The sequence below is a fragment of the Tupaia chinensis genome, unplaced genomic scaffold, assembly GCF_000334495.1.
Source record: "Tupaia chinensis unplaced genomic scaffold, TupChi_1.0 Scaffold000423_1, whole genome shotgun sequence".
Taxonomy (NCBI): Eukaryota; Metazoa; Chordata; class Mammalia; order Scandentia; family Tupaiidae; genus Tupaia; species Tupaia belangeri.
In genome coordinates, this window is record NW_006159928.1 from 136,753 (window position 1) to 161,342 (window position 24,590).

The 24,590-nt window shown below is 33.5% G+C and overlaps 1 protein-coding gene across 3 annotated transcripts in view; it reads right to left on the reverse strand.

Moving 5' to 3' along the window:
- CEP290 (centrosomal protein 290) overlaps nucleotides 1–24,590 on the reverse strand; it is an 86,959-nt gene that overhangs the window by 55,822 nt on the left and 6,547 nt on the right. For 2 of the 3 annotated variants that reach the window (XM_027774314.1, XM_027774313.1), the window contains exons 7-22: nucleotides 23,478–23,531; nucleotides 22,623–22,775; nucleotides 22,058–22,240; nucleotides 21,343–21,432; nucleotides 17,348–17,470; nucleotides 15,958–16,081; nucleotides 14,353–14,525; nucleotides 13,076–13,238; nucleotides 11,411–11,511; nucleotides 11,251–11,338; nucleotides 10,195–10,307; nucleotides 8,593–8,677; nucleotides 7,681–7,823; nucleotides 3,972–4,136; nucleotides 3,189–3,338; nucleotides 915–1,030 (exon numbers count right to left, since the gene is read on the reverse strand). In XM_027774314.1, coding sequence (XP_027630115.1) covers nucleotides 915–1,030; nucleotides 3,189–3,338; nucleotides 3,972–4,136; nucleotides 7,681–7,823; nucleotides 8,593–8,677; nucleotides 10,195–10,307; nucleotides 11,251–11,338; nucleotides 11,411–11,511; nucleotides 13,076–13,238; nucleotides 14,353–14,525; nucleotides 15,958–16,081; nucleotides 17,348–17,470; nucleotides 21,343–21,432; nucleotides 22,058–22,240; nucleotides 22,623–22,775; nucleotides 23,478–23,531 — 2,024 coding nt within the window. Of the gene's footprint in view, nucleotides 1–914; nucleotides 1,031–3,188; nucleotides 3,339–3,971; nucleotides 4,137–7,680; nucleotides 7,824–8,592; nucleotides 8,678–8,965; nucleotides 9,059–9,242; nucleotides 10,014–10,194; nucleotides 10,308–11,250; nucleotides 11,339–11,410; nucleotides 11,512–13,075; nucleotides 13,239–14,352; nucleotides 14,526–15,957; nucleotides 16,082–17,347; nucleotides 17,471–21,342; nucleotides 21,433–22,057; nucleotides 22,241–22,622; nucleotides 22,776–23,477; nucleotides 23,532–24,590 lie in introns of all 3 variants that reach the window. The other variant, XM_027774312.1, reaches the window with a different exon arrangement.

Consider the following 24,590-nt stretch of genomic DNA (forward strand, 5'->3'; position numbering starts at 1 on the left):
TAATTTTTTTGAGAGGTTTTTGCTGTGGAGTGTGTTCACTTGCCAGAAAGACAGAGACAGAGACAGAAGGCGAGAAATCACCCCACAGGGGGGATGGCCACGCTGCAATCCCTTCTCCTCCATTCTCCTCTCGGGATCCTAGGCATGCATGCACACGCGCCCGGCTTGAGTTTAAGCCACTGGTGGACTTGAACCACAGTCGACTACGTGGGAGTTCAGCGACATAGTCATTACATCAACTGCTGGTCCCTAAAAAGAAATTTTTGCTATAGGGTACAGGCACTTGCCAGAGAGACAGAGAGATACAAAGTGAGAAATCACCCTGCCTCAGATGGTCCCTTCTCTTCCATTCTCTTCTTGGGATCTTGGGCATGCGCATAAACATGCCTGGCAAGAGTTTTAAGCTGCTAGATCTAGGATTGAACTGAAGTCAACTATGTGGAAGTCCAATGATACAACCATTATACTATCTGCAGAACTTAAAGCAGTTATCGGTGTTGAAAAATAACAAAAGTAAAGGGAAGGGAACCAGCAGTTAGCGTAATGGCTATGTCGCTGGACTCCCACATAGTCAACCGCGGTTTGTATCCTGGACCCAGTGGCTTCAAATTCACACTGGGCGCGTGTGCGTGCGTGCCCAAGATCCCGGGAGGAGAATGGAGGAGAAGGGATTGTGGCGTGATCATCCCCCCTGGGGGGCGATGTCTCGCTTTCTGTCTCTATGTTTCTCTCTGTCTGTCTGGCGAGCGCACGCGCCCTATAGAGAAAAAAAAAAAAACCTTCCAAAAAAAAAAAAAAGTGAAGGGAAAAGGAGAAAAGGGAAAAATAAAGTATTTAAATTCTTTTTATGTTATTTTCATTATAAGCAAAAATATACTTCAGTTATATTTATAAAGTTTTTCTAATGTATATACCTTAGATACTCTTTATACAGTATACTTTGTTGATGACGAATTACTGCAAGTTTTCTGTTATAGTCTTCAAGAGAATCTTGTAAATTCTTTAACTTCTTTTCTTTATTTTCTAGCTCCTAAAAATTGGTTTAGAAAGAATTAAAAAATCAGAATACATATTCAATTTGAAAGTATAAATTTATATTTTGACAAATATTGTAAAAAATACACAAAGAAAAAAGTCACCAAATTCATAACTAGTACAAATCATTTCTGTTATTTTGAACGTTTTAGCTTAAGGAATATGGAATGATGCAATAGCACAAAAAATGACACATCATACCATAGATAAAATTATTTTTATCATATATAATTGTCATGTACACAAATTATCATATGCGATAATTATAAACACAAACTTTTACCAGGTAGAATACTTATAAATTCACTTCCATTCAATCACATCCCCTTTTGTGACCACACTTTCATGCTTCTACTCAAATTATCCTTTTCGATGATCTCATTTCAAAGAAGAGGAAATTGGGATTTGGGGGGCCAATAGATGGCACAGTAGGTAGTTAAGGTGCTAGGCTCCTAATGGGCAACCACAGTTTGAGCCCCAGACCTGGTGTCTTGCTTTCTCACTTTCCCTCTATTTATCTCTCCATCTCTTTCTGGTGAGCACATGTACCCTATAGCAAATTAAATAATAATAATAATAATAATAAAATAAATAAAGATATTGGGACTTTTTAAGTAACTTACTGAACATCAAAAAGCTTATTAGAACTATACTTGGCAATATTTACCAAGTACATAGACCAGGTTCAGTGCCAGGTGCTTTCTATATATGCAGAGCCAACACTTGCAGTCAGGTCTGCCTGACTCCAAAGGACTTACTATTTCCCTCACTCTGTGCTGCCTCAGAATTAAGAGACCAACTACCTGTTCTGTCACTTTGGTAGGCTTTCAACCCCCCTGTAGGTGCTCTCTGATTCACCACAATGCCTCTCACATGTTTTTTAAAATATAAAGATGGTAAAAACCTAGATTTCATTCCTTCTTATATCCCTATTTTGCAGGAAAATAAAAACTCATAAAGAGTGCTCAAATTATATACTAAAAATAATGATATAAAATGAATTACTAAGTAATGTTCTGATTAGTAGTTAAGGTTGTTCTTACCTGATCTGAGTAACATACAAATTTCAATTTTGAGAAAAAGTAATTAATATAATTTATAAACACAAAAGTGAGTATTTGATAATCATAACTCAGATATATTCATCAATGGATCATCTAGCAGAGGGAAATGGTGGTACTTAAAGTTGAAACCGTATTTTCAATGATGCTTAACAAAATCTTGCAACTACAAGGGGACTTCAGATAGTCTGTGAAAACTGGAATTAAAATGCAAGCTATTTTGGTGCTTGAAATCCATGCACAGTTTTTTTTTTCATAATAGGCATTTTCCATGAGCTTTTTGAAGACTCTTTCATATATCTGTAGTATATGTGATGTTACGGGTTTTCTAACTTAGAGGAAAGCATGAAAAGCATCTCTCATTAAATACCTATGATATAGACAGCAAAACCGAAAATAACACACAAGGTAAGCAATGTAGTAGAGTATCCTCTCTAATATGCTGATGGATTAACACTTTATAGGTTAAAGGCAAGAAAATGATAAAAGATAATCTGGCTTAGAAGTTTTTCTTATAAAAGAAACAAACCTAATCATGACACTAAAAAGTTTTACCAAGACATTATTCTCTTGAATTGCTTTTCCAACCAACAATAAAAATTCTCGTCTTATTAACACATCACTACTTTATAATAGTTGACTATTGTTTTACATATAAATCATATATTTCATATCTGTAACACACATTGAACAAGATATGTGAATGCACTTATAAAACTAAATTGCTGCTTATAATATTTCTATAACGTTAAAATCTATTTACAATATATCTCACAGAACTCAAAAGAATACATGAAGACTAAATTAAGAAACATACTATCTACCACACAGAGTCTGAGGAAGGACGCTAAAGAGAAAAATAAAGAGGAAAGGCATTTATGGGACAAAGAAATGGGTTATTATCTGTTGAAGGATAACCTTTTATAGTATTGTCAACTGGACCCATGCGAAATGTACACATGTTGGAATTTTCACTTTGGAAGCTAAGTAACGTGATTGAATGTATAAAAGAAATTGAAATAATAATAAAACATTTTTAAAAAGAAGCACACTATTATGATTTTTAGTATTCATATGTTAAAATGTCAGTACCTGTAACAGATGGATTAAATATTCATTCTGAGAATTAATGATATTGGCACTAGATGGTGCTATCCCATCAGGTAAGTCCAGTCCTTTAAAAACAACATTCGATCCATCTGATTGTCGTAAAAGACTAGTTTCTTTTTCAAGATGATCTATCTGAAAATAAACAATTCAGGAATGAGAATCATATCTCTAATATCCAAAGAAAAACAAACTAAAGAGCAATACTTATATTTCATGCTTTTCTATTGAATAACTTTTAAAAAATAGATAACTGCCTTAGCAGGAAATAATTAAACCATATATTCATTTCTATTTAGAAATGCAAAAGAATAAAACTTAGAATTTTTGTATTCTTTTTTATATAAGACACTTATTTAATTTTATTTAAAAAATCCAAAGAGTTTTCTTTTTCCTTTTTTTGGAAATTTGCTAGAAGGCATGTATGCTTGCCAGAGACAGAAAGAGAAAGTCAGAAAGCACCTCCCATGAAGGATGGCTACAATGCAATCCATTCTCCTCCATTTCTCCTTCAAGGATTTTGGGCACGCACGCGTTAAGTGCCCAATGCTTTTCAAACCATCTGATCCAGGACTCAACTATGCAGTCAACCATGTGGGATCCAGCCAACTGAACACCATGTCACTGGATGGCCCAACAGTTTTCTTAATGTTAAAGAAATTAATCCAAGGAGCATTTTCTCATAAAGTAGTCTTTAAAAAAAGCAAGTTTCCTGTTACACTCATGTTCTTATGCTTAGCATTTTCATTTATTTAATAAAATTCTCACCTTTAAATTTGCTTTTGCCAGCTGCTGTGAATAATTTATAGCCTCTTTCCGTGATTCTCTAAGCTCCTGTCTTAACTCTTCATTTCTTCCAGTAAGTTGATCAACTTGGGCTTTCAAATGCAGGCTGGCATCAAATATTCCTTCTGCATTCTTTGATTCTATGGCCTAGTTCATTTATATCACATAATAGAAATATAGAGAAAAATAATAAAATTACAGAAAGAAAAATTTTTTAAAAAAATTTTATTTACTAATATTATTTTTTAATTTGATAAGAATGAGACAGAGAGATAAAGAGAGAGAGGGAAAATAAGAAAGCAAGCCACCAGGTCTGGGACTCAAAACTCTGGTCAGCATATGGGAGTCTGGTGCCCTAACCACCAAGCAACTTGCCAGCTTCCCACGAAACTACCTTTAAATAAAATCAACATCTAATCATTTTTCTATTCTTGTTGCCATGTATAACAACAACTCTTGCTACTTCCTTTTCTTATTTATAAATTTAAGTTTATAAAATTTTAGTTTAACTTACACTACTAACCATAGAAATTGTTGTGAATTAAGAAATAAGCAGTCGGCATGTGGTGTGGTGATTAAGGGCGCTGAACTCCCACAAGGCTGAGCACGGTTTGAGTCCCGGACCTAGTGGTTTGCTTTCACACTACCACCCACCCAATCACTCTGTCTCTCTCTGGTTAAATTAAAATAAAATAAATTAATTAAATAAGTAAAGTTCAATAAAATATCCTTAAAAATTAAAAAAAAAGAATATTTAGCTAATTTTAGTAGAATGGTAGACTAGAATGATAGACAAGAGTAAGATGACCATGGTTCAAATGTTAGCTATTCTCTTACTACAACAGCTGCGTATAATTGGCTTAAACTCTTCACACTTTAGTTTCTTAAGAATGGGAAATAATCTTACCTTTGCCAACTTCACAGAATTTTTGTACAATAAAAATTAGGTTATTTGTATGTAAATGCTTTGAAACTATGTAGCACCTGAATTCAAAGCAAAAACAAAGCAATGAAAAAGTAACTACACTCAATTAAATGAATTTTTTAGTACTTTCTTTTTTTTTGGAGAGGTTTTTGCTATAGGGCTCGTGCGCTCACCAGACAGAGACAGACAGAGAGACAGAAAGCGAGAAATGACCCGCCCCCGGTGGGGGATAGCCATGCTACAATCCCTTCTCCTCCATTCTTCTCTCAGGATCTTGGGCATGCATGCACATGCACCCGGCATGAGTTTAAGCCACCGGGTCCGAGACTCAAACCGCAGTCGACTACATGGGAGTCCAACGACATAGCCATTATGCTAACTGCTGGTCCCCAAATTGAAGCATTTCTAATAACAAAGGCAAAGTATAATATAGTATTATCTAAGAGTACTAAGTAAACAAAAGTAGGTCAAATATTAAAATATTATCAGAGTGGTTTTGCTGGCCGCAACTCTACAACAACAGCATTCATAAATATATATACACCATCGACGCATCTACATAATATATACATATAAATATATTTGGACTTTAGAAGGACTGTAAGGGACAAAAGTGTTAAATGCAATGTAAAGCCTCAAAAATAAAGATGGAAGACAAATAGGGTAAGATGACTTAAACCACATGTGATCTCTTACTCAGCAGGATGATCTGGGGTTTAGCTCTCGGCAGTGCATTTGTAAAAGTAAGCCTTCACTCTAGTAAGATCAGAGTAAGTAAGCCACACAGAGTAACAGCATATACTACTGATACTAATTCAAAGGGCATGCAAAGAAGACAGAAGTAGGGGAAGAGAGGTACTTGGACCAACAAGGTAGTCTAGTTTGTTGTCTTGTTAAGGAATAGCAAGTGCCATGTTGTTTAACATGGTCTTTTAGTAAAATGAGGGCACTGAAAAATATCCTATGGTAACAGAAAGTGTACTGAAGTACATAATCCAGAATCAACTGGTTTAAAGTGTTGTGGCTTCTGAAGATGTCAGAGAAAAGATTGTTGAGTGATCTGATATTTTTATTTCCAGACAGTGCATATAAGTCTGAAAAAAGAATGACAGTCCAGTATGGAGGCAAACGAACTTTATACAAGGAGGGGTCTGTGAAAGACCTAGAGATTGTCAATAGAAATAGAAGTTAGGATTTCCTCATTCATTTGTTCTATTTATATCTTGTCACTAAGTAAAGCGTCCCTTGGAGAATATAGCTTGAGCTGGTATACAGCATCACGGTATCAGCAAAGGATACCAGGAATAGACTAATGGTGTTCACATAAAAAAAAAAAAAAAAAAAGAAGAATCATTTTAGACATACAAAGTTAACAGAAGCAAAATAACATCATCAAGTCAAAATGAGAAAAATAAAAAGGATATCAAATGGTTCTCACAAATTTTGTCAAACGCTTTTCTTGCTTCAGAAAATTTTAACATACCTGTATCACTATTGCTCTCCACTAATAATGGTGTTATTAAAGAAAGCACTAAAATATTGATTAATTGTGATAAAAATGCAATACAATGAATAATAATTTTATTTTACTTAAATCAAGCAAATTAGGGAAACAATATAATAATGTATGATAACTATGTGCAGATAATGTAAATAACATACTTAAATGTTAAATATAAAAGGTATTGGGTTGTCAGAAAAGTCATGACACATTTTTTGCATAGAAAAACATAAAAAAAAAAGCATCACGACTTTTCTGACAACCCAATATTTTATTCAAGTTTATGTAATGCTCAATACTATGGAACTCTTAAGACTCTACAAGACAAATAAAAATAGAATAGTGTTTGATAGCTAAAATCTTTCCTATAGCAATAAGAAAGTCTGTAAATATTTAAAATAAAGCCATTCTAATAAATTTCCAGATTTGTGGCAAAGGTATCTAACAGATCTACATTCCCACATATAACGAACGAATAACAAAACTACCTAACGGTTCTAAAAATGAAAAAGAGTAAACATATTTTAGAAGGAACCAAATCCTAGATGACAAGACCAACAAAGATTGAGTTTGCCAGTTATAAGGCTTTAGTCTGAGGGCAGGCTGTAGTTGCAGTAACCTATCATCTTTTTGGTTTAGAAAACCAGGAAAAGGTTTTTTTACTGTGGCCCAAAGCCACAGAAAAGTGATGGAGAAATATGAGTAAGAAGAAAGCCAGCAAAAAGAAGCTCCAAATTCTGTGTAAAAAAATTCTGCTAGGTCTCAGGCTGATACATCAATGAGAAAAGTGTAGATGACAGGAGAAAATGCTGGTGAACTTGAAGATAGATCAATAGTAATTATCTAATTAGTTTATGATAAAAGATTAGTGAAAAAGAATGAACAGTGCTTCAGGACCCCGTGTGACAATATCAACTAATCTCAAAGTGAAAAAGGGCAGAAAAAAATAATTGAAGAAATAATGTTGAAAAATTCCCAACTGTACTGAATAGCGTAAATGAGCATTTCTACATGCTCAGCAAATCCCAAACAAGATACAAATAGACAGATATAAACATAAACATACCCTAGGTATATTATAGTCAAACTGGTATAAACTAAGGATAAAGTATTGAAAACTAAGGAAAACTTCATATTATATAAAACAAACAATGACTCAAATGACTGCAAATACCTCATCAGAAACTATGGAGACCAATACATAGTGAAATGATTATCTTTAAAGCTCTGTGGGGAAAACTCTTTAACATGAAAAAATAACTTACATTAACTAGTCTTTCAAGACTAGGAATAATTAAAGATGTTTCTCCACCTTTAACATCAGAATCCTTCTGCATTTCTTTAATAGCTTGCAGTATTTCTTTCATACCTTCTTCAAGCTGCTTATTTTCTTCAACTAATTCTTTTACTGTAATTACATATTTTTCTGATTACAAGAATAAATCTTTTACATAATTTACACTATTCTATTATAGATGACAAATATTTCACATATAGATAAAAATAAACATTTGGAAAAAATACATTGTAAATGAACATACAAAAAATTCAACTGTAAGTCAAAAATGAATAGCTGAATTAAGTCACAGATTTACTTAAATCATGTGCATATACACTTATAGCTGAAATAAAGCACAGCATACTTTTGCACTGACTGAAACTATGCTTTATATTTAAAAATATTTTGCCGAGGGCATGTATATTTGACAGGGAGAGGGAGAAAGCAACCCCCTACATGGGGAATGGTCACACCACAATCCCTTCTCTTCCATTTCTCCTTCCTTTCAAGATTTTGGGCATGCACACACAGGCACCTAGTGTGTTTTTCAAGCCAGTGGGTCCAGAACACAAACTACACAATGGGCCACATGGTATCCAGCTCCCTTAACCACCAGGCCACAGGCTGGCCCTAAAAAAGATTTTAAATTTGGTTTTATATAAACACTTTAATTAGAGAACTAAAGAAAAACTAGACATATTCTCACAAAAATTTCAGATTAATAATACTCTCTGACAATGGAAATTACAAGGCAACTCAACTGGATGAATGACATTATAGAGGCAATTAATAGTAAAAACAGATCAGAAAACAGAGAGTGTACTGAAGTCCTTTCAGATGTATGATTTTAAGTAAAGGAAAAGTAAATATAGAAAAATACAAGATAACCGTAACTTACACTTATTTTGAAATTTGGTTATTACTATCCTACTTCTTTCTAAATCTCGTTCCTTTTCAATGAGTTCTCTTGAAAGAACTTCATTCTAAAAACAAAATAGAATGCAATTAATTTTTTTTTTTTACAAAATACTGTATTTGTCTATGGTTTTCAAGTTAAAAAAGTTCGATCAATTGAGGCATACCACAATAAAAATTAAGCTACAGAGAAACAGCAACAATCATAAAAGTAAATAAAATCTTAAAACACAAAAGATGATCTTCTTCCCACCTTCTCCCTCTCCCAAACCCCATGGCAAATGGCAAAAAGATATACTGAAAGTTTTGTCTTTAGCACTATAATCATTTCTTTCAAGGGTCTGCCTTTACCCTACCTGTTCTGCCTGGCTTTTATGATGTTCAAGTTCTAGCTCTGCATTTCTACTCTGTGCTTCTTTGATCAATAAATCCTGTGCTATGACTTCATTCTAAAGAAAGGTTAATAAATTAGACAAGTCAACAAGTTTATACCAAATGTGTTATACTTTTAGATTAAAAAATGAATGTAGATAAATTAGCACTAATGTACAAAATAAAAATTAGAGTCAGAAGACTTTGTTAGAGAAGTCATAAAAATGTCCTCCCAGGAATATAATTTAGAGGGAAGCTCACCTGAGATCTAAGAAATACTAGTTCTCGCCGTAACTGCTCTATAAGATTTTCAAGTGGATCTATCTGAGAGAATTTTGACCGTGTAGTAATAGGCACAGGATCTGTCAAATTGACTTGAAGCTCATTTTTCAAAATCTCTGTTGATAAGGATACTTCACTTTTTCTTCTATCTTCTTTCAAATCAGTATCAGCATACTTTATTTGGGCATGAACCTGTTCATCTCCTGATGTTGGTATTTGTGATTTATCCACATCAGCTGTATTATCATGAATTTGTTGGCAAAATATTGCAGATTTTTGCCTAAGTGATAACTTTTGCATTAAGTCTGAAGCTGTTGATAAAGCTTGAAAAGATGAATCACTTTTTTGTATAAAACTAGTCTTCTCTAGTGCTTGATAGTTTTTTGACTCTTTATTCATACACTCATCCGAAAGAGAGCATAAGTAATCACTTATTTCTTCATGGCTCTCCCTATTAAAGGTACTGACTAATGATTCTAGATTTCTTAAAGACTGTAAACAAGGTGCTTTAAAAATCTCTCTTATTGTGATAGTTTCTGGAGTTAAATTATCTTTTACTTGCATGGATGAAGTACGTCTAGTTAAAGAGACAGAAGGGTCCATTCCACTTTCTACACTACAATGAACTTCAGATAACATTCTTGATAATGATCCTATGTTCATATTATCTTCTGGCTCATTCTGTTCTGCTTCTGGAATACTGAATGATGGTCTCCTATGCAGCAGCTCTGTTTTATCTGAACTCCTAATCTGTATTCAGAGTAAATAATGTATCATTAATCAATCTTTGAATCAATCAGTTATTTAAATAAGTATTTTCTTTACTTATTTAAACAACTATAAAAAGCAGATGTTCAAAATTAGATAATGAGAGGAAATGAAAGCACTCATAACATTTTGCTTTCTTCTTTTTGTCATAACAATACTTTACCTTTGATTGTGCTTCACTAATATTTTTGAGGGTCATGAAATCTAATTTTCTTTCTCCTATTCTATCTCCTTGAGAAAAGTTTTCAGTTTGGTTCAAGTCCTCAGTTATTAATCCTAAATATAAAAGAAGCAACAAATTGAAAACATAAAATTAACTCTATTACTCCAATGTTTTAATTCTTAAAAACTAGAATCAAGTTTTAACTCAAACAAAAAGTAAAATAACTGCTTCCAAAATCTTTGGTCCACATGTAGCCAATACAACTTTCTGATAGCTCACTTTTAATACGCTATAACTAATATGAGAAACTAAGGTGAATTGTATCTTCTTTACCATTATTTGCTTATTCCATATTAAAAATCATTATACTTAGTAAAATAGTTAAGACACATTTAAAGTAAATGAAAATTATGAATAATGAGTAAGCTGATTATTAAATTAGTAAGTTACAGTGTTTTCCTTCTTTAGAAAATATCTGCTGTATTAGAGAAACCACAATTTTAACCAAAAGATAAAAGTCTCTTTATTCATAGATACACTTATGGGCCAAATGTTTTTAAAAGTCTTTGTCTGGTTCTCATACAAAATGAGTACCTCAATAACTATTATAAAATGATTACTGAAAAAATGCTAATTTATATTCAGTAAAACATTAGTTTCACTGAGGAAATAATAATTTACAAAGCAGGTTTTTAAGACATGGCCCTTAACGAAAGGGAAAATATTAAAAATAACAAGTTATTATAAAAATTACTAAGTTTCATCATATTAATCACAAAGTATCATGGCTATCAAGGAGCTAAAAGACTATACGATAAAATTTCAAAAGTTTATGATTCTAAGGTTTGCTTTTTTTTTTTTTAACATGTTTTATCCTTAGGATGGAACCCAATGACACTCATTTATCTCTTCTTCAGGTCCTTATTTTCATTTATTAAACCTGTAGCTATATTTCACAAGAATATAGCAAAAATATCCTTAACATACAGAAAAACTCAGATCCAGACAACTCATTTCCCAGTGATTCTTTTAAAGGTTTGGAATAACTGAGTATACCTGAAGTTACACCTCTTTTTCCTCTTTCTTGAGCCATTTGACGAATTTTTTTTTTCAGATCGAGTCGTTCTTCCTCTAAACTTTCAATCTGTAAAGTATAAGTTATTAGTATTTCTCTATAGTTCAACTAATAAAATAATTGAATGAGAACCACACTTGCCTCTTTCAAAAGGATTTGGTTTTCAGCTCTGTACTGCTGCTGTTTTAAGTATTTGCTATTTCTAAATTCAGTTAAGTCAATCATTGTCTTTGGTTCAAGGCCTAAAATAAAAAACAATACAATTAAAAAGTTAGACATTAAAATGAACTACAAAAAACAGAGTTGGCCATGTGGGATCCATCATCTTTATCACCACATATACTATTGGCCCGATTTGAAGCATTTTAAACACCAAAATTCGGCTGTTGTCAAAAACTATCTAAATTGGTCAGAAATCATGTTTAGGAACTTCCAAATTCCTGGCTGTGATCTGATAGGTCAAGTTGATCAGAAGTCTAACTTGAGGTCCTAGCTTAACTGCTGAATCCTCGTCAGACATATACATTTCAAAAACAGTCTGAATAAAATATTTATTTTCTCTTCCTCATGAGAAAAAATTTTATATATGGTTATTTTTAAATCTAAGAAACTTAAGACAGCATTAGGTAATACTCACCAAGTGCAACTAAATCAGTATTTTGTTTTTAATGTCCATTTTAAAGAAGCAAGTTCAACTGGACTAGAACTTCATATACAAATAGTAATATTCATTAATGAGCTATTTACTAAAGTCAATATATAAACTCTCAAGCTAAATTTATTATGCCTTAGAATCAATGAAAACCTTAAAATAGCTAACTGAAACAAAACCTAGGCAGGACTGGCAGTTAGCATAATGGCTATGTGGCTGGACTTCCATTTAGTCGACTGTAGCTTGAGTCCCAGACCTGGGACGCTCACACTGGGTGCATGTGCGTGCATGCCCAAGATCCCGAGAGGAGAATGGAGGAGAAGGATTGCAGCGTGGCCATTCCCCCTGGGGGGTGATTTCTCGCTTTCTATCTCTCTGTCTCTGTCATTCTGGTGAATGCACACGCCCTATAGTAAAAACCTCTCCCAAAAAAAAGTAAACCTAGGCAGCCTAAATCATAAAAGTCAACTACTTGAAAGTCTTTAAAAGGTTTAAACAGTATTTTTAAATGTACTCATGAATTCATCCAACACAAGAGCATATTGCTAGCTAGCAAGGCTCTTGTAGGCCCTATCTCTGTACAGAAAAAAAAAAAAGTTAACTTCTTATATTTGGTATTAAATAACAGACCTTCAATTTTCTAAACAAGCAGTTATTACTAAGGAGACAGCAGACTGAATAAGGCAATGCCTCAGGCCTGCCTACCTACCAACCCAACTCCATTGATCCCCAAGCAATCCCACTTTTATTTGCTTTAAATATTTTTGGGGGGAGAGATTTTTGCTATAGAGTGCTAGTGCTTGCTGAAGAGACAGAGAGAGACAGAGAAACAGAAAGCAAGAAATCACAACCTGAGGGGATGGCCACACTGCAATCCTTTCTCTTCCGCTTTCCTCTCAGAATTTTGAGCACGAACACACACAAGCCCAGCATGAGTTTTAAGCCTCCAGGTCTGGGGCTCAAACCACAGTCAACCAGGTGAGAGTCCAGTAACGTAACCATTATGCCATCTGCTGGTCCTACTTTAAATATTTTAATATAAGCATTTATTTAACAAAAGCATATATCTACTTAAAACTAATGGTAAATAAAATATAAAACAAAAAAGGATTAAAATCAGTTGAGCAAACTATGTATGTTAAAAGACTGCTTACCCACACGTTCTCTAAGTGCCTCATTTTCATCCAGGAAATCATTGATCTTCAACTCAAGTTTATTGATTTCCTTTGTCAATACTTCAATCTCTCGATCTCTTATTTTAACTTGGTTTTTACAATTTTTTATTTCAACAACAGCATCTTCTAAACCATATACTCCCTGAAAATTACCCAATCTAATTTAAGTATAACATGGTTTATATGAATAAATTTATCAAATTTATCAATTTATATTTTTATTGTCTAAGAAGAAACACACATATACGTAAAATTTATTACTTACGTAGGTTATTTTTAATTAATTTATTTTTGCCAGAGGGTGCCTGTGCTCATGAGAGAGAGAGAAAGAAAGTATGCTTTGATGAGGGGTGGTCAGACCTCAATTCTTTGTTCTCCATTTCTTCATCCTGTCAGGATTTTGGGTTTATGCTTGCATATGCACCTGGTGTATTCAGATCGCTGGGTCCAGGATTTGAACTGTAGTTGGCAGTGTGCTCTCTATTCATAGTGCTTAACTTCTGCACTACAGGCTGGCCCTAAACTGGGTTTCGTATTATGCTTCTATAGACCAAAACTACAATAGTAGTGAAAATGATAGGCTATGGAACACTTAAAGTTTCCAGCACAACATTCTGAATGATCCAAAATGTTACATATAGAATATTTAACAAAATACAGAAAAAAAAAAAATAACAATGAATTAGTACTACCAATACAATACATAACTCATAGCTTCACTCAGTTGTAAGCAGGTTTAAAAATACAAAAAGTAGGCCAGCTGGCAGCTTGAAAAACACACAGGGCCCATGTGGCTGTGTGCCCCAAATCACAAAAAGAGGGACAAATGGAGAAGGGACTACAGTGTTACCATGCCCCACGGAGGGTGCTTTCTCACTCTCTTTCTCTCTGTACATAAAAAGTTAAAAAAGTAGGTAATATTCACAAAGTGACAAAACTGTCCCTGCCATAAAACTCGCCAAGGGTGGTCATATCTCAAGTCAGCACAATGAGCACATAAAGAATCCAATCCTGCTGCCTCACCAAATCTGATTACCTGGGTAGAATTCTCTGATCAAAATGTTTTAGAAAAATTCTCCTGCCAAAAAGTAAATGATTGAATTTGAATAGTTTACCACAAATTAATTAGGATAACTTTTACCACAAGACAATGCAGGAATTTTTTTTTTAAATAGTGTGCCATAAGTGGCAGAGAAGAGTCTCTGAGTGTCAAGAAAAACTCTAAGCTACTTGATGAACAAGATAAAAATACATACCGATTCATAATCTTTTAATCGTTTCAGGGCCTCAACTAATTCTTTATCCTTTTCCCTAGCATCAGCCTCAGCCAGTTCAGCTGTTCGTTCAGCCTCTTTAGTCTTCTCCTCTAAAAGTTGTACCTTCGACTGAATTTTCATATAATGACTCTGCTGAGAAAGGGTTGAAGCACCTACAGGGTAAAAGCAAAAATCGTGAATTAATTTAATTGGTGGTTCCAATAAGGGGACAGAAGAAATGGTATACCACTAAAAAAGTATCTTCAATACTAAAATTTTTGTAAAATGTTGTTCACTTTTGGTTTTATTAAGAAAATTAACTGAAAACATAAAAAGCTGAGTAAAATCTTCTCTGCTGAAGGGGGATAGATTACAAACTGTATAAAATATTGCTTTATAAGTAATGGTCACTGCAGCAGAGATTGGTAGCTGTTCCTAATATTCAACCTGTCTTTGTCCACTGTAATAGAACAATGGAGCTTTAGCTGGACACATGGCCATTTGGAACACAGACTAAATCTCTACTTGCACTGTAGCAGCTAGGTTTGAAATTCATGATTTTTTTTTTTAATTACACACATTTTTCATGAACTTTTGGAAGATCCTGTGTACTTCCTTTAAGTTGCTATTCGGTCTTCTCCTTAGTGCAGATTTCTAAATTATAAACCTAACTTCAAACACCGCCACAATCACTTATACATACACACACACACACACACACACACACACACACACAGACTCTCCAACTATTTCACCTCCATATCTTGAGCTTTTTACCTTCAGCAATTATAATAAACATGTCCATGAATTTTTTTATGAGCAGTTTACACTAGTGTTCCCTGGTACAATAATAGTATGGAGTGCTATGAAAACATAATAATACTGACATTGTGAAGGCTTCAAGGTAGTACAACTCGGGGTAAGGGGAGTATGTGTGAATAGACATTATTTTGTGTAAGATTAATTCAAATGCTAACACACCGAATTACTTAAAAAACAAAACAAAACAAAACACTGCTACTACACTGGTCAAGACTTTAATCTCCAATCCCTGATAATTGTATATAGGAGGTTAAATAAAAACAATCAGGGGCCAAGTGCTGGTACAGTGTTAATGCAATTGAACCCACATGGGAAATGTCCTGGCTTTGCATCCTGGGACCTCCTGAGCACACCAGGTGTGTGCACACACATGCCCCTGATCCAGACAAGCTGGGACTGGAGGTAGATCACAGTGTAACTATCCTATTGAAAGTGCCTGTCTCTTTGTCTCCATCCCTGTCTCTCTCATGGAAGAAATAAACAAATTTGAGCAAAAAAATCAGTTGTATCATCATTTTTCACTTCTTTCATACAACCAATCTAGAAATAAAGGCTAATGGAATTTTTATCAGAGGAAAATAATGATAGAAAATATCACATAGAACAATTGCAAATTTAAGTACTAATAATACACATATAGTAAATAAAAATATCCTGTACAATTTTTTGAAAATACATCATTCAAATGAAGAAAGCTCAGTAATAAATCTATCAACTTATCATGACTTTAACTTTAAAAAAATAATGGTACATAAAATATACATTTATACAATATTGAATTACCTTTGTGTTTTTGGAGCTCATTTTTCAAATCTTCAATAATAAAAGTATTTTTTTCCATTTCTTTTGTATATTGTTCTACTTGTTCAGTGAGCATCCTAATTTGACAGTCTCGTTCTTGTATACCCTATAAAATATTTTAAAATATTACATATCCCTTCATGAGTATCATGAATATTAACATACATTTTAAAGGTAAGGGAAAAGGTATGTATTGTTTTCTATCAAGACTGTAGAATTTATTTTCATGTGGGTAAAATGAAGCCTTTTACTACTCTGTATACCTCACATGTACTATGCAATGTTAGGTTGCTGTCATTGATACTTAAAGAGGGATATACAGATGCTTCTTGACTTATGATAGGGTTATGTTCCAATAAAATCATTGTAAGTAAAGTCTCACAGGTTGAAAATGTATCTAACAAGCAAAACCTACCAAACATCATTAGCTTAGCGTAGTCTAACTGTAAAAGTACTGAGAACACTTAAATTAGCCTGCAGTTGAGCAAAATCATCTAACACAAAGCCTATTTTACAATAAAGTACTGAAAAATTCAAATAATTTATTGAACACTGTACTGAAAGTGAAAGACATAATCATTGTATGGGTAGTCAAGTTGAGGTTTATACTCACTCAATGTGTATCACTTTCACACCACGGTAAAGCAGAAAAACTGTAATTCAAGGCCTATTTGTAATGGCTAACTCTCGCAAACAGGAGTTCCAGAACTCCCTAGTATTTGTGGCTTCTGACAACTCTAATAGGTTACATCATCATCCATCCAATTTCATCATTTTACCATTTTGTACGTTTATTTCTTGCCCTGTGTTCCTTTATTCAACTTAGATTTTACCATATAGTACAGTATTTCACTCAAAAATATTGCTCTTAATCTCTAAGTACTTCTCACATTTCCTTCTTCCTCTTGGACTATGACTACAGCACAGATAATGAAAATGAAAGTCCTTTCTACATATTTTTAATAAAAATTCATCTTTAGGTACTGTAGTCTAATTAAAGTGACACTTTCATATCACACCATATAGAGTATATGTGGACTAAGAAACAATATAATGAACCTTAACAACATAGCATTAAGATAGTTTCACATTTCTAGAAGTTTCTAGTAATGTCTTATTAAATAATTTCTAAATGAAACAATACATCTCATAATCCACATAGAAAATGAACAAATTGTATTCCTAACACCAACCCCAATTCTAAATTGTAATTTTTCTTTGTATTGTATGGTATAAGAAATTTCAAAGACTTTATAAATACACCCAGTAAGTAGTGCAAGCCACTAAATCAGGCATAGATGATATAAGACACAGTTCAGAGTTGCAACCTGAATAAAACTGGTTGACAAACCAAATTTTGAGAAGGTTTTACCTGCTGCAGAGCCATAACATTACTCTTGTCAGCATCAAGTTGGGCATTTTTAAGTTTCTCTCTCAGGTTATGTAACATCTGCTGATACTCAATAATTTCATCATCCTTAGAAGACAAAATTAACTAGAAATAAACAAAACAAGACCTATTACACATAAGGAAAATTAACAAACCACTCCTGCTTTATGGTAAATAATACACAGTATCAGTAGATTTAAGAAAACACAGGAAATGAGAGTATTTGACACGAGAAAGTATCAGCAACTACTGATACAATCTGTGTTCCTTTTACATACACAACCTCGAGTTCAAATAAAAATGATGTAAAAATACTCTAATTTTCTTTTTGTAACTCAGTGTTTTAAAAAAATCTCATGTTTTCAAAAACCCATTTCTAAACGAGTTGTGTCTCCATAAAACTGCAAACTTGCATAAACCCGATGTTTATAAAGTAAATATTGAAATACTACAGAGAGGAATAAGTATCCTTTTTTTTTTTTTTTTTTTTTTTTTAAGAGAGACTTTTGCTATAGGACATATGTGCTTGGTGGAGAGACAGAAAGACAAAAAGTAAGGAGTCACTCCCCTGAGTGGGGGATGGCCATGTTGCAATACCTTCTCCTCCATTCTCTAGGGATTTGGGAGATGCATGCACATACACCTGGTATGTGCTTTAAGCTGCTGAGTCTGGCACACAAACCATGGTCAACCATGTAGGAGTCCAGTGACATAACCATTATGCCATCTGCTGGTCCCATGGAATAAAGATCTTGAATGAATAAAAGAAAAGGTATACTGTGTTCTTAGCTTGATGGACTAATTATCATAAAGACATTTAAAACAAGTCAATTTATTAATCAATGTATAAATTTAACACAAACCAAATGAAATATTCAACAAGGTATTGTTTTTTTTTAAGAATTTCACAACCTATTTCTAAAACTCATATTTAAAAATGCTCACTAGATGGGCCAGACAGCAATGCAGTGGTAAAACACAACACTGCAAAATAGATTTCACATGTGAGGATTACTGATTTAAATCCAGGGCCTTTGTTGAATAAAACGGGCATGAATGTCCCTGTGACCTGGATTGACTGAAGATGGTGGTGGGTCAGGATCCTGTTCAGAGGTGCAGTATCTATCTCTCTATCTCTCATTCATGAAATAAAGAAGATATTTTTTTAAAGTTCATGAGGAAAAGTCTAAAAACAGAAAAATAATTAGAACAGTTTTTTTCAGATATATAAATATATTAATACAATAATTACAGTAAGGGGACCAGCAGTTGGCATAATGGCTATGTCGCTGGTCTCCCATGTAGTCGACCGTGGTTCAAGTCCCGAACCCAGTGGCTTGAACTCACGCTGGGCACATGTCTGTGCATGCCCCAGATCCCAAGAAGAGAATGGAGGAGAAAGGACTGCAGCATGGATATCCCCCCAGGGAGGTGATTTCTTGCTTTCTGTCTCTCTGTCTCTGTCTTTCTGGCAAGTGCAAGCGTCCTATAGCAAAAAACCTCTCCAAAAAAAAAAAAAAAATTACAGTAAGTATTTGTGGTTGGAAAATACATCCATTAACTGAATAAAACAGAGTCTAAAAATAAATCCCAATTCTACAGGAGTTCTTTACATAATGAAAATAGAACTACTGTGCAGAAGAAGATGAATTATTTAATAAATGGCATTGGACAAGAGAACAGCTCTGTTGTATCTGCACTATATTCTGTATACCAAAATAAATTACACTACTTCAAAGATTTCAATGTAAAAGATGAAACCAGAAGATAATAGGAGAAAACAAGATCATATCAGAAGTCTTACTAACGATAATACAAAGGTCAAAAACCATTAAACCCACCTCTCCTCCAAAAAAAAGACCTTCATAGGAAAAACAATAGGGCCAAAAAATAAGCAACAAACTAGAGGAATATATTTGCAAAATATATCACTATTACACTTCTAGCATTTTACTCTGCAGGTGTCCTTATACATTTGCAAGTAGTACATATACAAGGATATTTATTAAAAATTTCTAAAAGTAAAAACCGGAAACACCCTATACATCATACCCTAGGAAACCAATTATCAAATGACAGACATATCTACAAAGAAAAATTACACATGCATTAAAAAAGCCAAGTAATACTATATATATATATATATATATATACATACATATATATATATATATACATACATACATACATATATGGACAAAAAATAATTATTAAAAGATATAAATCAAAACAAAATAAAGTGCATAATGTGTGATCACGTCCACCCCAAAAAAGTTAAAATGTGGTAAAAATAACAATTTTCCAGGGGTTGTTTTGGAGAGGATTTTGCTATAGGGCACATGCACTCACCAGAAAGATACAGAGAAACAGAGAGAAATATTAACCCCCCTTGGGGAATAGCCACACTGCAGTCCCTTCTCTTTTTGGGAAATTAGGCACACACACATACGTGCCTGTCATGAGTTTAAATTGCCTGGTCCAGGACTCGAACCACAGTTGACTATGTAGGAGTCTGGTGACATAGCCATTATGCCACCTGCTGGTGCTCAGGGTTTTGTTTATTATGGCCCATAAGTCAAATCTGGGGATACCCGTTTTTCTGAAATTTTACTTAAAAGTTTTATTTGGTTATGTATTTCTATGACAAGTCTCATGCTATTTATAACAGCAGAGATGAATAGTAACAGTAGAGACTAGATACTCTAACATATTTACTCACTTGCCTTTCCATAGTTAACTAGCCCCTGATTGAGTTTATAGGTCTCATTTCCATTGTTAGTTTTTGTTTAAAATACAGGTTATCTAAGCTTCCCAGATAATAACTGATTGCAAATTCCCAGTAAGATGTATGTGAATTCTACTAGGAGCATGCCTCTACAAGTAATAACTTTTAAAATAAGAATCACTATTCAGAAGCATCTCAGATGCTTTTCAAATATATGACCTTCATAATTCCAGCTTTTATATGGTAAGGTCAAGAAATCTGGTTGAGTTTGGAGAGTGGTTAAGAAGAAGGAAAGGCATTTTTAAATGGCTTCCAAGTGATTCTGACAGATCTCCTTCCTTACTCCCATTCCCACTGATTAACTTGATTTAGAAAATAGAACCAGCAGTTGGCAAAATGGCTATGTTGCTGGACTCCTATGTAGTCGACCACAGTTCGATTCCCAGACCTGGTGGCTTAAACTCACACCGGGCGCGTATGTGTGCATGCCCATGATCCTGAGAGGAGAATGGAGGAGAAGGGATTGCAGAATGGACATCCCTCCTGGGGGTTGATTTCTCGCTTTCTGTCTCTCTGTCTCTCTCTCTCTCTTTCTGGAGAGTGCATGTGCCCTATAGCAAAAACCTCTCAAAAAAAAGAAAAAGAAAATAGAATTGGAAGTTAAATCTAAGCTTGGACTATATAACTAATGTATATGAGGTAACCAGGAGTTATAATTTAAGTTTTATTTAGAATCATACATTTTAGATGACATATATTTTAGACTTAGACTTTTATCAAAAATTTCAAGTTTAATTCATTGATTTAGGCTCACTCAATAACACATAGGTTAGAGGACTACATAGGACAGTTTTTAAGCTTTTCTAGCTAGGACATTTAATTAAAAAAAAAAAAAAAAGGGACCAACAGATGGAGTAATGGTTATGTCGCTAGACTCCCACATGGCAAATTGTGGTTTATGTCCCAGACCAGGAGGCTTCAAACTTGCACCAGGCATACATGCATGGGTGTCCAAGATCCTGAGAGGAGAACGGAGAAAGGATTGCAGTCTGGCCTTCCCCTTTGGGAGGTGATTTCTCGCTGTCTCTCTGTCTCTCTCTGGTGAATGCACATGCCCTATAGCAAAAAATCTGACTTAAAAAAAAAGAATCCTAATATAAATTTTATTAATTAGGCCTTCATACAAAAATTAGACTAAAATTAAATCTAAAATACAAAATGAAAAAGCTACTATATCAATTGAGAAAAGCACCTTCCATTCTTCTACTTTTGCGTTGACCACTACCATGACTGGATCATCTTCTTCATTTTTTGCTTTCAGAAGATTTGTAAGCTCTAATACCTATAAGACAACAATTATTTTAGGGATTTTTGCAAATTGGTAAAATAAACCTATATGTATTGTGTGTACCTATTTACATGTGTTAAATATACACACATATGCATATACACATATGTATACACATATGTATAGGTACATTACATATACATATATGTTACCGAATTAGTTGGTAGTTAAAAGTGATATTTAATGGCTTCTGCATCTTTATAATTATTGCATATTTATCATTTCTAAAGAATGACATATTTAAACATTATTCTACTTTTTTAAACAAGCTTAATCCCACATAAGCAGTGAACCATGTGTTGGTGGATTCTCATATACTTAGCAGATTTATTTTGAGATAAAATTACATTTTATGATGCACAAAACTTCCCAGAGCTCCAGTAGAAAATCACCATGCTGTCTACATGCTCATTTAGGAATCATTTATATACCTTAGATGTCAAGAATTTTTGGCTGAAGGGACTAGGGAAATACATTATACCAGCATATCAAACTATTACAGCACTAAGATGACAGAAATTCATATCCTAAGACGTTAAAGTACTTTCTAGCTTTAAATAAATAATAATGAGATAATATGAAGTGTGTTTAAATGAGTCAGTCTAACAGTAACTCTTACTTGAAGTCGATAATGATCATTTTCTTTTTTAAGTTGGTCCATTATAGTATCTGTCTGATGCACAATAGCTTTCATCCTGTTATATTCATCAGTCATCTTCTCCATTTCCTGCACAGATTCTTCTAGATTTTTTCTCATTTCTTGATTTTGAACTTCGATTTTCTCATTAGCTTCTGTTAAAGTCTAAGAAAGTTAAAGCACTATGATTGAAAAATAATTTTCTTTAACGATTGAAATGTAAACTCATTTAAAATAAAATAGAGCTATTAAGTGTTCAGTGGAGACCTTTAGTACAAATTGGCATTGTCCAGATTAAATCAAATGAAATATTTAAAAAACTGTACATTAGGATCTCAATTGTTTGCAAAGCCTACGATGGACTTATATAAAAAAATTAATTAAAGAATTCCAACTTCAACGATGGAATTTATTTTGTGTTTTATAAACATACAGTTGTAGATCTATACCTAATTTACGTTCAGGGCTAAAGTACTAGATTTTACACCATAATGAAATGAAAGTGTCACAAGAATTACTATTCTGAACTGATGTCTATCCATTTTACCTGAATTTCATCCAGATATTGGACAAGTTCATAGTTCTTTTTTGATAACTGTGATCGGTAGTCACTGTCCTCTCCTCTTCGTGATAAAAGTGTTTCCTTTTGTGAATCTATTTGTTTCTGGTAGTCAATAATATCCTGACGAAGCTGTTCATTCTGAAGATCACCGAACACAATATGCCATTAAGAAACTATCCAGAACAACAAAATTACGTCCTTTAGATAGTACTATCTAAATATCTCTAAGTTCCCAATGTTTTACCTCCCTTAAAGCCTCACCTTTTTCTTTAGACGTTTGTTCTCCAGAAAAGTACAGGAGAAGTGTAATTAGAAATGAGAAAGGCAACATATAGTTAAAAATAATAAGAAATTAAAGAAAGCCAAAGAGAAATTTTAGGAGAATGAGGTATATTATTTTGGATAACCCAAGAGAGTAAGAACACTATCAATCCCCCAAAAAGAACATTTAGATAACATTAGAAAGATAAGAACTTTTATCTGGATAAACAATTCACAAACTTTGTTTGGTTCAGAAGAACCAAATATGGCTCAGAAGAACCAAATAATCAGAATTTACAGGATTTTACGAGAAACAAAGATTTTTAAAGAATGCTAAATAAAATAAGAGAAATCAGAACAGATATCCAGGCATATATTCAATTAACAAATTAGCAAAGAATGGCTGATCAGACACAAAGTAAAATTTACCAAGTGATCTGGAAAATATCAGTTACTTAGAAGATTCTAGTTCTAGTTATAATATTTATAGTATTTATATAAATATTTATAGTATTTATATAAATATTTTTGACAAGTATCATTGTTGAACCATCACAACTACTAAAATTTTTTACCAACCTCTCTTCTTAACTTGCTATTTTCATTTTCTGCCTCCTCATTTCGAAGAGCCAACTGAAACAAGAAAAATATAAATAAGGTAAAATTCAGAATTAGAAGGTTGTCTATTACTATAATTATCTACGAGTTAAGGAATAGTTCCACTATGTTCTGAATTGGAAAAATTTAATAAGAGACAGCAAGAACTTAATATTAATGCTGACGTATTTAATGCTACTGATGCTTTTTCCCTTGGCTTCTCAAACATCACACTACTGGTATTTTCCCTTGTTGGACTTCTCCTTGAAGTACCTCTTCCTATTCATTATTATCAGATTATTTCTTAGGAAATCTGCTTTAAAATCACATTTCTGGGGACCTGCGGTTAGCGTAATGACTATGTCGCTGGACTCCCATGTAGTTGACCGTGGTTCGCATCCCGGACCCGGTGGCTTAAAACTCACACCGGGCGCGTGTGCGTGCATGCCCAAGATCCCGAGAGGAGAATGGAGGAGAAAGGATTGCGGTGTGGCCATCCCCCCTGGGGGGTGATTTCTCACTTTCTGTCTGTCTGTCTCTGTCTGTCTGGCGAGCGCACACGCCCCATAGCAAAAACCATTCAAAAAAAAAAAAATCACATTTCTGACTTCAACAATATCTGCACTGATAATTCATATATTCTTATCACCTGCCCAGGATCTCTTGTAAATTCCAGATCAAGAGTGATTTCTAGATCAACTGTGACTTCCAGATATGCTTTTTGACTTTGCTCACAAGGATCTCAAACTAAGCATGTACAAAACTGAAATAATAATTTCAAACCTAAACTCTTCTAGAGTTATTTACTAAGATTTATACTTGTATTTAAAAATGTCATGATTTAAAATATACATTGACTATCAACTGCTGGCATTTATACAACTTTCCAAAAATCTAAATATTATATAAACTAAGGTACACCCAAAACCAAGAAATTTAACTATTACTAAATACATTATTTAAAGATTGATTTCCAACTCTATTAGTATAAATACTCTAACAAAAAAATATAATTATTTTTACCCAAAACAAACTACGTTGTAAGAAAAAAATCTCTTGTTTATGAATGCCTACTAATTTCATATCAATATTCAA